The sequence below is a fragment of the Phyllobates terribilis genome, unplaced genomic scaffold (genome assembly GCF_046119375.1).
Source record: "Phyllobates terribilis strain yellow unplaced genomic scaffold, ASM4611937v1 Scaffold_5__5_contigs__length_657084704, whole genome shotgun sequence".
NCBI classification, from domain to species: domain Eukaryota; kingdom Metazoa; phylum Chordata; class Amphibia; order Anura; family Dendrobatidae; genus Phyllobates; species Phyllobates terribilis.
The window spans coordinates 147,340,852-147,357,279 of record NW_027362765.1 but is presented as its reverse complement, the minus strand read 5'-3'; the positions used below and the strand labels follow the sequence as shown (position 1 = coordinate 147,357,279).

At 40.2% G+C, this 16,428-nt stretch overlaps 1 protein-coding gene across 1 annotated transcript in view; it reads right to left on the bottom strand.

Annotated features, from left to right (window-relative positions):
• Positions 1-15,635, bottom strand: part of MRC2 (mannose receptor C-type 2) — a 135,398-nt gene extending 119,763 nt beyond the window's left edge. Inside the window, exon 1 of the mRNA XM_073683147.1 lies at positions 15,414-15,635. Within this exon, the coding sequence (XP_073539248.1) occupies positions 15,414-15,522 (109 nt within the window). The 5' untranslated portion in view covers positions 15,523-15,635. The remainder of the gene's footprint in view (positions 1-15,413) is intronic.
• Positions 15,636-16,428: the final 793 nt, after the last annotated feature.

The window sequence follows — 16,428 nt, the reverse complement described above, 5'->3', positions numbered from 1 at the left end:
TTTCCCTTAGAAAAATCCAGAATAATGTTGGACAGCCATTGTGCTAAATTCGTGTGAACCAGAAGCTATGATTTCAAATTCACCAAAAAACACAATTTTCTGGTAATTTATAACAAATTTGATTTGCTGCAGATAAATTCACTCATTTCTAATGATGACCCATGAGACTTGTATTTTTCCAGGCCTCATATTGACTTAAAGTTGTATTCCCATCTCCAAGATCCTATCCCAATATGTACAGTAGGTGTAATAATATATTAGTAGTAAATACATCCCAATTAGAAATGTAGTATAGTTCTTCTGATTCACTATGTCATTTACCCCTTGTGGAGAACATTGCAGTAACTTACATATCCATGGTTACAACCACTCATATAGTGACAATTAGTTGTTAGCGGTCGTAACCATGGATATATAAGGTACTGCAATGGTGTAAGCGACATAGCGAATCAGAACTATACTACATTTCTAATTGTAGATATTTACTAATACTATTATTATACCTACTACATATTGGGATAGGATCTTGGAGATGGGAATACCCTTTTAAAGTCAATGCACTTGTCTAGGCTTTAAAGGGGTGTTCTCTAGATCTTAACTTGCTTTAATTAATTAGTTAGACAAGCTTTTTCTATCTGCTGTTATACTCCTGCAATGAGAGATTTTATCTTTTACAGTGTACAGCTGGTTTCCATGGGGCCCTGTCTGAAGTGTCTGGCCAAGAATGCGCAGTGGTTACATTCCAAGAGAGGGGTTAACTCTTACAATCCCAGTCAGCTCTCTCCAACCCATTGATACAGCAATTTCTGGTCACTTCCCTCTACCTCCTCTCATCTTGTGAAGAGAGATGCAGTTATGAAATCACCAGCCTGGCAGCTTTCACAGCAGGTCTCCTAGTCAAGGCTCTCTGCCTTTCCCTTCCAGAGCTGTGCGCTTGTTCAAATGTCCTATTATTTCTATGTGTAAATAACAGTGTAGACTCAGAACAAACCACTGATAGCTGAATGTGTTACAGCAGAACTTGTGCTGAGCTTTATAGTTCTACTAATACTACAGGGTGGGCCACTTATATGGATACACCTAAATAAAATGGGAATGGTTGGTGATATCAACTTCCTGTTTGTGGCACATTAGTAAATGGGAGGGGGAAAACTTTTCCAGATGGGTGGTGACCATGGCAGTCATTTTGAAGTCGGCCATTTTGGATCCAGCCTTATTTTTTTCAATGGGAAGAGGGTCATGTGACACATCAAACTTATTGAGAATTTCATAAGCACAGTGCAGACCGGACAGTATAGTCCTCCATACAGTATTATGGGCCCCATATAATGCTCCATATAGTATACTGTCCCCCATATAATGCGCCATACAATATACAGTCCCCCGTATAATGCTCCGTACAGTATACTGGCCCCCATATAATGCTCCATACAGAATTCTGGCCCCTATATAATGCTCCATGCAGGCTGGGCCCCATATATTGCTCCATCCTGCATGGGCCCCATCTTGTATGGGCCCCATATAATGCTCCATCCTGTATGGGCCCCATATAATGCTCCTTCCTGTATGGGCCCCATATAATGCTCCATCCTGTATGGGACCCATATAATGCTCCATCCTGTATGGACCCTATATAATGCTCCATCCTGTATGGGCCATATACAGTACAGACCAAAAGTTTGGACACACCTTCTCATTTAAAGATTTTTCTGGATTTTCATGACTATGAAAATTGTACATTCACACTGAAGGCATCAAAACTGTGAATTAACACATGTGGAATTATATACTTAACAAAAAAGTGTAAAACAACTGAAAATATGTCTTATATTCTAGGTTCTTCAAAGTAGCCACCTTTTGCTTTGATGACTGCTTGGCACACTCTTGGCATTCTCTTGATGAGCTTCAAGAGGTAGTCACCGGAAATGGTTTTCACTTCACAGGTGTGCCCTGTCAGGTTTAATAAGTGGGATTTCTTGCCTTATAAATGGGGTTGGGACCATCAGTTGTGTTGTGCAGAAGTCAGGTGGATACACAGCTGATAGTCCTACTGAATAGACTGTTAGAATTTGTATTATGGCACGAAAAAAGCAGCTAAGTAAAGAAAAAGGAGTGGCCATCATTACTTTAAGATATGAAGGTCAGTCAGTCCGAAAAATTGGGAAAACTATGAAAGTGTCCCCAAGTGCAGTTGCAAAAACCATCAAGCGCTACAAAGAAACTGGCTCACATGAGGACCACCCCAGGAAAGGAAGACCAAGAGTCACCTCTGCTTCTGAGGATAAGTTTATCCGAGTCACCAGCCTCAGAAATCGCAGGTTAACAGCAGCTCAGATTAGAGACCAGGTCAATGCCACACAGAGTTCTAGCAGCAGACACATCTCTTCAACAACTGTTAAGAGGAGACTTTGTGCAGCAGGCCTTCATGGTAAAATAGCTGCTAGGAAACCACTGCTAAGGACAGGCAACAAGCAGAAGAGACTTGTTTGGGCTAAAGAACACAAGGAATGGACATTAGACCAGTGGAAATCTGTGCTTTGGTCTGATGAGTTCAAATTTGAGATCTTTGGTTCCAACCACCGTGTCTTTGTGCGACGCAGAAAAGGTGAACGGATGGACTCTACATGCCTGGTTCCCACCGTGAAGCATGGAGGAGGAGGTGTGATGGTGTGGGGTGCTTTGCTGGTGACACTGTTGGGGATTTATTCAAAATTGAAGGCATACTGAACCAGCATGGCTACCACAGCATCTTGCAGCGGCATGCTATTCCATCCGGTTTGCGTTTAGTTGGACCATCATTTATTTTTCAACAGGACAATGACCCCAAACACACCTCCAGGCTGTGTAAGGGCTATTTAACCAAGAAGGAGAGTGATGGGGTGCTACGCCAGATGACCTGGCCTCCACAGTCACCAGACCTGAACCCAATCGAGATGGTTTGAGGTGAGCTCAAAGTGAAGGCAGAGTGAAGGCAAAAGGACCAACAAGTGCTAAGCATCTCTGGGAACTCCTACAAGATTGTTGGAAGACCATTTCCGGTGACTACCTCTTGAAGCTCATCAAGAGAATGCCAAGAGTGTGCAAAGCAGTGATAAAGCAAAAGGTGGCTACTTTGAAAAACCTAGAATATAAGACATATTTTCAGTTGTTTCACACTTTTTTGTTAAGTATATAATTCCACATGTGTTAATTCATAGTTTTGATGCCTTCAGTGTGAATGTACAATTTTCATAGTCATGAAAATACAGAAAAATCTTTCAATGAGAAGGTGTGTCCAAACTTTTGGCCTGTACTGTAATTATAATGAATCGGGGGAGCGGGAGGTGTAAAGTGGTGGGGCGTTGAGTACGCAGTAGTGTAACAAGTAATGAATTGGGGGAAAAAGTACATTGGCAAATTAATTTATATAGTTATTGAGTGGGGAAAAGTGACTAATTATAGTTAACAAGTGGCACAGCGGAGGATTATCAATTTACATTTGGTATGGTGGATTGCACAATAGCTAATTATATATTAATAGTGGGTGCATGTCTGTATTCAGAAGCGCAGTGTGGGGGGATTTCTGATACAGGAAACAAATGTGTACATATATGTGACCTTTTTTTATTTTCAGGGGTGCAATGATCAGTGCAGCAAACTCTGCAGAGAACAAGTCACCATATGAGGACATTGACATGAAGGTTTGAGAAGGTAAAGAAGAAAAAAACTGTAATCAGACAAGACATCAGCGGTAAGTTACTGGATTTGGCGGCAAGACGTGACCACCAATCGGTAAACCATTATTGAACGGCATTTTTTCTAAAGTCTATCTGAATAAACAAGCTATTAAACGATGCACACAGAGCACTCTGCCCCATATTATATAGCATTCCCTGTTGTTATATTTAGCACTGTCCCTTATTACATATCATTCCCTTATATGTATAGCATCGTCCCTTATTATATAGTGTCCATATAGTGCCGTTTCTTATTACATCTTATCCTTTATTATGTATAGTGCTATGGTATGTATAGTGCTGTACATACGAGAAAAAATTGCACTACGCACGCCGCTCCCTCACCTGTGTTTTAATCATGTGACCTATCACATGAGCTCTCAAAGGAAATCATGTGATGTGTCATGCGATACATCAGATGCCGGGGGGCCCACGGCCTCTAAACTGTCCGGGGCCCTGGCTACTCTTATTCCGCTCCTGGTCCCTTACACTCATCATGGGGTAATGAACTCTGTCTGAGGAACACTTTTGCATTGCACTAAGCAATGTCTAGGGGCATTTTTTTGTATTTTTGCCAAAATAATTCTGCAATGAAGCCAAAAACTGTTTGGAAGATTACACGTCTGAGGATAGAGGGTTAAGAAATGTACAACCTCCTTCTCCCAAGTGTCTGATTGAGGGGTTTAAGGAGCTTGTCCTTTGGACAAAGTCACACCCATCTCCAAGAGAAATGTAGAACATAGACCCTATTATATCACGAGTGACCAGAGAGCTGACCCACTAGGGAGCTTGTAAAAACCTTAGCTGTGTTTGGTGGGGTGTGAGGGAGGAGACAGAATGAGGTCAAGAGCCTGATGTGCTGCTGAACATGAGGGCAGTCTAAATCATTTCACCAGTTAACTCTATCAGTGCTAGAATTAGTCTAAAATCCAAAATATTGTTAGTTCCACATACGCAAAAGTAAAGGAGTCAAGTAAAAATACCTAGGCAAACAAGTAATGCAGATCATACGTTCAGAATTCTGCTTGAGGGATTGATAAGCAACTCCTTTCCTATGCTGACCGTCCTAAACGGATCCGGACCACCCATGGTTTTTCAAGGGGCACAATTATTATCTTGAGCTTATAAAGACTTTAAAAAACCATGAATAAATTGCAATTATGAGCCTAAGTTAACGCTCCGTACTATGGCCATGTATGACGAGGCATACCGTACAGCGATTGTGCATGCTGCTGTAAGATGTGCCAACAGTAAAATCTTTAGATGTGTTGTAATTGCATAAATGTTATATATCTTCAAATATTAGCTTGTTTTACTTTAGTCACTTTATGCTTTAAAGCACTTCATGGGTTTATTAGTTTCAGGAAGGTCAGCATAGAGGGTGGAGGCCCAGATGTGGGGACTTAAACCAATACCTTGGCAGAAAAAACCCTGACACACAGTGAAACTTAGGCAAGGTTCACACTAGCGTATTTTCTTTCATCCAGGAGAATCGGGCCCATACAATATCAATAAAAACATGTATGCAAATTGCCTCTTCAGAGAAAAAGAGAACTTGAACTCTATAGCGCCGCCTATTGGAATCAGTCGTATTGCACGACTTGTTAAAGGGTCGATAGTGACTTGTAGGATTGCTGCTTCCAATAGGTGGCGCTATAGAGTTCTAGTCCTATTTTTCTCTGAAGAGGCAATTTTCATATTACATTTCCCAGAGGAGCATTGCACGGCGAATAAGCCTCCTTACCTTGACATGCCAGAGCTGGTATGTCACTCTCCACAAGGAGAAATGTTACCCCTTAGACCTCAGTCCAGAGCCTCTCATCTAGCCAAATCAGTTCTTTGCACTGATGAGGGCCAACATCCCAAAACACCGTGACTACAAATTGAGATTCTGATTTGGCTATTATCCTAAGTCATTTTGCACGACTCATTAAAGGGTCGATTGTGACTTGTTAGATTGCTGCTTCCAATAGGTGGCGCTGTAGAGTACAAGTCCTTTTTTTCTCTGAAGAGGTAATTTGCATATTAAATTTCACAGAGGAACATTGATGGCGAATAAGCCTCCTTACCTTGGCATGCCAGAGCTCGTATGATACTCTCCACAAGGAGAAACATTACCCCTTATACCTAAAAACATGTAAAAATTAGAAAAGGTGCCAACATGACTGGGGACACGGTTATAGGCCCGTTATGAAAATAGGTAACCTAAAATACTGCAGCAATATGTATGAATGAATTCATATGTGTATCTGAATAATAAAAGTATTCATATACACAGTTGTAGTAATTAAATGGAAGTCAGCAATTTAACAATAATAAAAATAAACACTTAACTGTAGAGCAGTAACAACCACGACTAGTGATGGCTCCGGGTCCCTCCACCCCGACGTGCATTTCGCCCTGCTTCTTCGAGGTTTGTGTTAAAGCGTGCTGAAGAAGCAAGGAAAATGCCTGTCGGGGTAGAGGGATGCAGGGCCATTACTTGTCACGGTTGTTACTGCCCTATAGGTAACCCTTTATATTTATTATTGTTTATATTGCTGACTTACATTTAATTACTGCAACTGCCCTAAGCTTTGTTGTTTTGTATATGAATAGGTTATCTAAACTATCTGCTATATAAATCTCATTGCTGCAGTATTTTATGTTACCTATTTCCATAATGGGCCTATAACCGTGTCCCCAGTCATGTTGGCACCTTTTCTATTTTATGTGTTTTTATAGGTATTGTATTAAATAAACATTATTTATTTTAATTATTTTCTCTTTTTTAGCTCTGAGTGTGAGTTCCTGTGAGTCTCTCAGTCTTTTGGTTATATTTTTTTTATTGGAAGTGTTACCTTAATAGGGTGTAATTGTACTAATGGGACATTAGTTTGAGTAACATATTAAATTACAATGCCTCATTCTTTTGTTCTCCCAGAAGATATACTGCTTTCTTCACTCCTCCGCTTTGAAAAAACATGTGTATAGAAATTGTCGAGGCCTGGGAGAAATCGCACCTTATGGGAGGTTTGGGAGAAATAGCACCGCATTGATGTCAATGCCATCAATATGTTTTGCAACAATAAGGTTGCAAAGGTCTTGAGACAGCTCACTGGTTTTACCCATTATGAGATGTTTCTTGTGTGGCACCTTGGTAATGAGACACCTTTTTATAGGTAACCAGATGAACCAGCTGATAATATTTTTCACTAAGTGGCAGGATTGCTTTCTAATTCCAGATAGATTTCAGCTGGTGACATGCGTTTCCATGGCTTTTTGCACCTCTCTTGCTTCATGTGTTCAATACTTTTTCCCTGTACCATTTCTCATTATTACACATAACTCAATTTATGGACATCTATGGTATGATTTCTTTGATTGAATGGGTTGTTGCCGACATCTAGTGAGAATTACATATCAATAGCTCCTTTAGAAATATATTTACATTGAAAATTGGTGACATGTTCAATACTTATTTCACCCGCTGTATATACGTTTGGTATCGCTGAAATTATACTGACCTGGAGAATCATATTGTCAGATCATTTTGACTGCAAAATGAAAGCTGTAAAAACAAAACTCCAAAAACAACTGCGGAATTGTCCTGCAAGAAAAAAAAGCCTTCATATGGCAATGGGGACAAAAAATGTAAAAAAAAAGTCATGGCACTCGGAAGAAGAGAAGGAAAAAAATGAAAAATTCGACCAAATTATCAAAATATAATTTTTTTCCCCCCATCAGTATGGATGCATTCCCTCCACGGAGAGTACAATACATATAGCCTGCTCCTAAACTAACACATCCGGAGTTACAGGGTAAACAGGGTGGAGACTGAGACAACGCTTTGATCATCCTGATGACAGAAGAACCACAACACAATTACTCCAAACAATGAGAATTGTACAATAAATCTTCAGATATACTTACTCTTGCAACTGTCTTCCTGTAGTAATATACAAGTTCCCCGGGGGAAAAATTTGTAGCCATGTTCCTTTTTCCATACTGTTCTGTTGAATCCTACAGCTAGATGGTTGGCAAATGTACTGAATAAAGCCATAAAATATGACATTTTTGTGCCTCCATAGTTGCAGGCTGGGAGTAGTAGTTTTGCAACCGACAGAGAAGCACATGTCGGAGACCCAAATACAGGAGTCTATATGTGATACATATGGCCTCTCAGGTATAAGGCCTGGGTTTGACAGCTACCTTTGCATCCCTTAGAGCTACACCCCTCCTGTTAGGGTTTAGGGTGTTAAACACATTTACCTGATACCACCTGAAGAAGCAACATGCAGATATGCTCTTATACCTTGATATACTGCATAAAACACAGGCGGACACAGTCCGAAAAAGGCCCCTGTGAAAGGATAAAACTGAAGACCCACCTCTTCCAACAAGCCTACAACCTATAGTAACCATCGTTCCACCATACCACTGCGTGACCAGCTCTACCCTGACCTACTGTATCCTCACCCATCCCTTGTAGATTGTGAGCCCTCGCGGGCAGGGTCCTTGCTCCTCCTGTACCAGTCGCTGACTTGTATTGTTCATGATTATAGTACTTGTTTTTATTATGTATACCTTTTTCACATTTAAAGCGCCATGGAATAAATGGCGCTATAATAATAAATAATAATAATTTGGGCCTTTTGCAGTCCCATAACTCATCATAATGCAACATTCCACCTGCTTTAGGAATGAAAATGGTCCCTGTACCTCTATGGCTCCGGTGCTGTGGCACAGGTTGCACCAAACATATGTCCACCCCTGGTATATGGCATGGTATGGTATAAATGGATCATGCTGCATATTGGGTGGCAAAGTGGCCCTTCTTTAGCCTGCCCCATGTTGCTTGCACCTTTGCCTTTATGAAATAAGTGTACATTAGAATAATCTGCAGAGCTGTGGCTTATTGCAAAAGAATAGAGAAATATTTAACTGCTGCAATTTCTGTAACCTTCAGAAAATAATAATGTAGAACTCATGAGAAAGGCATGTCAGCCTCACAGATGTGCATGGAGCTCAGCGTCATATGTCTTTTATGTTGACATAAAATGCAGTAGAGATGGAGAGACTCTGGATGCTCACATGTTACATATACAGGACTTCCATTCCCAGTCAGCGACATGTAAACCTCTGTCACTGAAATGGGAGGGTAATCCAGCTGTTTTACTATTTAGTTTTATTTGCCGTACGTCACAAATTTGTATTATAAGTTTTTCATCACCAAAGATGGCAAAGTACAAATCAAACCGGATAACAACTAGTAGGACTGTATGTAGAATCAAAGTCATGCAATGAAAAAAAACAACTAAATAGTCCAACAAATCCAATTCTTTTTAAAGAGAATTTTTCCCTTGATTTTTCAAATTTAAACTGAGAATCTCCTCTAATTGTCACGGCTCCACTGATTCTGGAACTGTTTTTCATTTTTCTTCTGTGCACCTCCGTTCCAAAGTTATACTACAGTATTAGTTATGCACATGTTCCTTTCAAACAACTGGGCGTTTGCTTTTTCTCCTCTGATTCTGGCCAATCAAAACATGGCCATATCCACAGAGAAGTTCTGAATACTCCCAGTTGGTTGAAGGCACAATCTGATGCACAATCTGTGGAGCAGCACCAATTGGAGAAAGTACTGAGTTTGAAGTAACAAAACCCTGTGAAAGCTCTTCTTTACTCTTCTTTAAAGGGGATATCTGGGATTTTGTAAAAATAGAAAAAAATGGGTAGTTGCTGCCTACCTGCCTGTTGTGCCCGGTGCCGTTCTTCACAAGCACAGAGTGGTCACAGATCGCTCCTACCGGTGATTCGGCTTCTTTTCTGCCCTCCTCTGTCGATGGGGCGTGGCTTCTGACATCATACTAATTGACAGCCGGCTCCTCCAGCTAGGCAGCGGGGAGCCAGCTGTCAATCAGGATGATGTCAGAAGTCCCGCCCTGTCAACAGAGGAGAGCGGAAGAGAAGTTGCCGCTTTGTCAGCACGACAGACTGCTGTGACCGCTCTGTGCCGGCAAAGAATGGCGCCAGGCACAACAGGCACGTAGGTAGCAACTACATGCCGCCTGTTAGTGCTTAGGCACATTTTTTTTGTCCAAAGTCCTGGATATCCCCTTTAATGTGGCTTGAATTGATGCAAACTGATGAAAGAAAGAAAAATAGTAAGAGCTTATGTAGTAAAGTTGATGCAAGTCTCTAGTAACAGACATTGATTTGTAGGGGGTATGTAATGCTGGCCACGAGGCAGAGTTAGTTCATGATATAGCTGACATCTAAAAAAAGAGATGGAGAGAAAAAAAGAAAGAGAGAGATGGAGAGAAAGATAAATAAAGAAAAAAGGAAATAAAGAAAAAAAGAAAGAGAAAAAGAAAGACAGCCTATGCAGCAAAGCTGATGCAAGCCTCTGGTAACAGACATTGATTTGTAGGGGGGGGGGGGGGTGTAATGCTGGTCACGGGGCAGAGATAGTTCCTGATATAGATCACAGCTATCCGTCCCATGAACATGCACATTCTAGTTTATCAGACCTACTCTCACAGCCCTTATACAACCCCTGGGAAAAATTATGGAATCACCGGGCTCGGAGGATGTTCATTCAGTTGTTTAATGTTGTTGAAAAAAAGCAGATCACAGACATGGCACAAAACTAAAGTCATTTCAAATGCCAACTTTATGGCTTTAAGAAACACTAAAAGAGATCAAGAAAAAAATGTGGTACTCAGTAAGGGTAATTTCTTTTCAGACCAAGCAGGGGGAAAAAAATATGGAATCACTCAATTCTGAGGAAAAAATTATGGAATCATGAAAAACAAACACACTAAAGAACACTCCAATACATCACTAGTATTTTGTTGCACCACCTCTGGCTTTAATAACAGCTTGCAGTCTCTGAGGCATGGACTTAATGAGTGACAAACAATACTCTTCATCAATCTGGCTCCAACTTTCTCTGATTGCTGTTGCCAGATCAGCTTTGCAGGTTGGAGCCTTGTCATGGACCATTTTCTTCAACTTCCACCAAAGATTTTCAATTGGATTGAGATCCGGACTATTTGCAGGCCATGACATTGACCTTATGTGTCTTCTTTCAAGGAATGTTTTCACAGTTTTTGCTCTATGGCAGGATGCATTATCATCTTGAAAAATGATGTCATCATCCCCAAACATCCTTTCAATTGATGGGATAAGAAAACTGTCCAAAATATCAATGTAAACTTGGGCATTTATTGAAGATGTAATGACAGCCATCTCCCCAGTGCCTTTACCAGACATGCAGCCCCATATCATCAATGACTGTGGAAATTTGCATGTTCTCTTCATGCAGTCATCTTTATAAATCTCATTGGAACGGCACCAAACAAAAGTTCCAGCATCATCACCTTGTCCAATGCAGATCCGCGATTCATCACTGAATATGACTTTCATCCAGTCATCCTCAGTCCACCATTGCTTTTCCTTAGCCCATTGTAACCTTGTTTTTTTTCTGTTTAGGTGTTAATGATGGCTTTTGTTTAGCTTTTCTGTATGTAAATCCCATTTCCTTTAGGCGGTTTCTTACAGTTCGGTTACAGACATTGACTCCAGTTTCCTCCCATTCGTTCCTCATTTGTTTTGTTGTGCATTTCCTGTTTTGGAGACATATTGCTTTAAGTTTCCGGTCTTGACGCTTTGATGTCTTCCTTGGTCTACCAGTATGTTTGCCTTTAACAACATTCCCATGTTGTTTGTATTTGGTGCAGATTTTAGACACAGCTGACTGTGAACAACCAACATCTTTTGCCACATTGCATGATGATTTACCTTCTTTTAAGAGTTTGATAATCCTCTCTTTTGTTTCAATTGACATCTCCCGTGTTGGAGCCATGATTCATGTCAGTCCACTTGGTGCAACAGCTCTCCAAGGTGTGATCACTACTTTGTTTTTCCTCAGAATTGAGTGATTACATCCATAATTTTTTCCCTCTGCTTGGTCTGTAAAAAATTACCCTTACTGAGTACCACATTTTTAATCTTGATTTCTTTTAGTGTTTCTTAAAGCCATAAAGTTGCCATTTGAAATGACTTTAGTTTTGTGCCATGTCTGTGATCTGCTTTTTTTCAGCAACATTAAACAACTGAATGAACATCCTCCGAGCCCGGTGATTCCATAATTTTTGCCAGGGGTTGTATTTAGGAAGAACATACGCTAAAATCCAATGTGTGTCACCTGTGTTCACAGAACTGACCGCCCTGGTAAAACATGAAGGTTCTGCATGTGCCAGAGATAGAGCTGCCACTGTGGTCAATAGAAAGTGATTTCCGAAATATGTCTAAATAAATGGCGTATGAACAGGGGGAATCCTAGCGGAAAGAGTTCATTTTAGGACTTGTTCGCACACCGCAGAATTGCTATAGTTTTTACATCCAGATTTGCAGATGGAAAATCCTGAGTGAATTACAACAGAGGCAAAGTGAATAAAATGTAAAAAAGAATAGAAAATCTCATTCACCCGCTGTAGATAATTCTGGAAATTGACCTGTACTGCAACATTTCTGTGGTTTTTACTGTAGATTTCACCATTTTGCAATGTGTAAGGTAAAATCCGGAACAGATTTTTTCCCATCACGTGTGGATAGATCATAAATGTCAGACCAGATGTAACAAATGCATTTTGATCCTTTAAACACATATACTTTTAGCTGTCAGGATAATCAATTTTTAGGTTCTAATGGTTGGAAAATACATGAGTCCAAGATCGGTTCAGATGAATGTATGAAAAATAGTCTGTTTTTCATCCAGAGAGAACGGATGATTTTTCATCCGTAGATAGTGTTCTGTATGTCATCTGTCTTATACATCAAAAATAAAAAAATAATATAAGGCGAAATACAGTTTCCTATATTTTTAATTGCAATGGATCCGTTAAAAGAGGATGCCATATGGATGGTGCCTGTATGGTATTCATTTTTTTATGCACCCATTGAGTTTAATGGGTGAGTCTGATCCGAAAGGGGATCAGAATAGTGCATGTATCTGAGTTAGCCCATTTACTTGCATTGATCTGTGTGCTATCAGTTTGGCACATGGTCAGCATACAGACCGAAAATATGCTCGTCTAAGCATGCCATAACAATTTTAATGAATCCTGAAGAAGTTTTGTTCATCCAAATTTCTGCTTGAAAAAAGTTAAATTAATAACACATAGCGGCTGATTCGTTAAGAATGGCACAGCGCAAGGCCGCTACCCCAGTCTTGACAGAGCATCCAACGCCAAAATTAATGTGGCATCTCTAGTAAGTGATGTGTGCCTTCATGCGCTGTGCTAGAAATTCTGCTCCAGTCAAGGACTGGGGTAGTATTTCTGGTGTAGAAAACAGTCAGAATTGATTAACTGGATGGGGGGGGGGGGGTTTAGACATGCAACTGCTCTTGCCCCCTCTCCAGCTCTACCCATTTCAGCAACGCTGGTCCAAAGTGGCGTTTAAATGCCAAAAGTCGCAAAATATTTGAGCAACTCCGCATTACACCAAAATTTTAAGACTTTTTACAGGTTTTACGCCATGTTTATGGTGTAAAAGAGTTGATCAATTGGCCCCTTAGGAAATGTAGGATGGCAGAGCTGAACTTTTGCCAAGACGTGTTTCCAATTTTTTTGTATTGTTTAGATTTTTGCGAAGTTAAGAACTCCTTTTATTGGTTATGTCATCTATAAAGTGCCAGACCTTTCTCATAAATTTGGAATATTGTAGAGTTTCAATGACACTGGGGGAGAAGAATCAGAACTGATATAGGGTGAAAATGGAATTATTGCCCAAGGCAACCAATGAGGTTACTGAATAAACATCCCAATGGGGTTCTGAAAAATGCAATGGATTCTGGATGCCATGGACAAAAAATTGTCCTTTTCTATGGGTATTTCTACCCCCAAAAGACTACTGACTATAGAAGCACTCCCATCAAAATGTTTATCCTCTTAATATATTGCAATCATCATATTAAATAGCACTGTGCACTTACAATTGCTCATTTTACCTTTCTATCCAGCTAATTCTTCTCTTTTCCATTAGGTCTATGACATCCCGGAATTAAAAACAGACTAGCTGAATCCTTCTAAGCTCTATAGAAAGGTCAATTTTCCCTGCATGAGTCATGAGTCACTGCAAAAGTCCCTGGCAGGTGGGAGGAGGGAGCACATGGGTGAGAAGTTGAAGAGGGAGATAATTGCCGGGACAAGAGACTTCCTGTTTCTACATAGAGCAGAGAAAACCAAAGAATTAACTGGGTAGAAAGGTAAAATGAGCAATTGTAATTACACAGTGCTATATGATGATTGCAATGTATTAAGAGGATGAAAACTTTGATGGGAGCGCTTCATTCATTGCCTTTTATACAAGCTGCTGAAAACTGTATGAGAATGAATGACCATAGAGCAATAATACAATTATTTGGTCCCCAAATTTCTTTTAGATGATGCGATCAGCTGATAAAGAAAAATTTGCTCATTCATCAGCTGACGGCTGCCATGTATACATGGACCATCCACCGGGATGAAGTGGTTTTATGAATGCTTATTCAGTTCATTATCAGTCTGTGTAAAAGGGCCATTCCCTTACACCAATTTTGATAACTATCCTGCCCTTAATGTCAATCATACATCAGTATAACAGACGGAGCAATATTTAAAGTGGTATTACTATTATGACGGATACTAGGGCACAGTTTTATCAGTACATTACTATAAGTGCCAATGCATACAGTATAATTTATCTTTTGGCACACATGCTTCCTACGGTTTTTATGGTTTTCTATTACTGAACGGAGGCACCAAGTGTGCCGCTATATGGCTCATCCATTTGGAACACTATAAAACCATGTTTCTACAGAATATAAACAGCATACATTGAGCATTGTTTCCTTATTCTGACATTTCGGATTAGTACTCAATGGACTATTTCATCTTCTCGCGTCATACAGTATTAAGGATGCTGACAATTTTTATAAATTTGTATTCCCTATCCGTAATCCTGGTCTAGACATTTTGACAAAACCTCTTTAGATTGGCCTATTACCTGCTCTATAATTCTAGACTATACTTTCCAAGAAAGAGAACCTTTGACCGTGATCAAACGACAAAAAAAAGACGAAAGGGAGGAGCGTATCACATCAAAAGTGGAGTGAGAAATCCCATAAATAATCCAAGTTCACCGATGACTTGGCCAACTCAAAAAACAAGCACAGTCTATTACACAAGTCTTACGGTATACAGGAATTACATACATAACCGGCATCCCATCCTTTACAAAACAGATGGCAAAAATTCTTAAAATCCCACAGCGTGTCGAAAAGTCCAAAAAGCCGGTTATACTTCGGTGTCGATGTCAGAGTGAACAACTTCAAAATGTTCATTTTTACAGTGCCCCCTACAGTTTTCACAAATGACCAAGTGACTTCAAACCCCCGCCACACCACCCCACACTGCAAGGAGGAACTGTCCAGTGCACATCTGCTTTTACTCAGTTCTTTCCTTTTTCTATCCCCCCTACTAGGCCACCTCACCCCCTTTGTGCCTTATACTAACAGACATTTAGTCAGCAGAGCTAAATGGAAAAAAAGGGTGTAGAGCAACCTCTTGCACTGCACATTCCCCACTCAGTCCATACGGCCAAACTCCCAAAAGTGAACAATGAGAAGTTATGAGGAGCAGTTGGTAACCATCAGAGGACAGCTCTTACCTGTGGTGGCACTGCCAGGTTGCAAGTCAGTGATTAAGACCAAGAGGGTACATTTGAAAAGGAATATGATCCACGGGGAGATAGCTGGATGCCTGCTGCTGAAATACATTCTAAAACTAACCTCCAGCTCTCCTGCAAAAGATGCAGGGGAGAGAGTGGGAGAAAAGGAGGGAGGGAGGAGTATCCAAAAAAAAAAAATCAGGGAGGGCTAAGTGAACAGATGAAAAACGTCTGTATGTCTCAGCTTGTGTGAGTGTTAAGTCAATGGGCTGGATCAGACATTACGTAAGCAAGTGTGAAAAACTGGGGGAAGATCTAAAAGAAGGAGCAGAAACTTTCAGAAACTTTTCTTACTTTTGTCCTCAAGCATTTTGTTTGTGAAACAGGAACGGCATTTCCTAATAGATGTACTTCCTCCAGTTCAGATTGTGTCTTTTCCTTCTTCTTTTTATATTTACTGCTCTTACCACAAGATCCCCAAGTAAATTACTGTACTCGGAGGCACCGAGCAGGGGTGTCTTAAAGGGAGAAACAGAAATAAAACTAGACCAGACTGGGAAATGGTCATCCTTGAATGAAACCAGTCTATACACTGGTACTGGGTAGAAAAAGTGACTCCCCTGATACCTCCACACATAAACATGATATATAGACAGTATCTGTATACTGTTATATAGTAATGGAGATGGCACGCACACACTGCCAGCTTTGTGTTGGATGGAAACCTGTTTGATACCATCTTTTGGTGTTCCCACCCATGAAATAGAGTACAGTCAAACGGTGTGAAAATAACAATACCAAACAACAGTGCAAAAGTATTGCCAGACTGTAAAGCACCCAAATAACAATGCCATATATAGGCCAAATAATAATACTTCCATATATCTGCCAAATGTTACTATGTAGTTCTGCTAAGCAATGTATTGCAGAAATAATAACTGGCTGAGGATTGTAATCATAGAAAATATTAAATATTGATGTCCGAAAAAAAAAAAAAAAAAGACGTGTGCCAGGA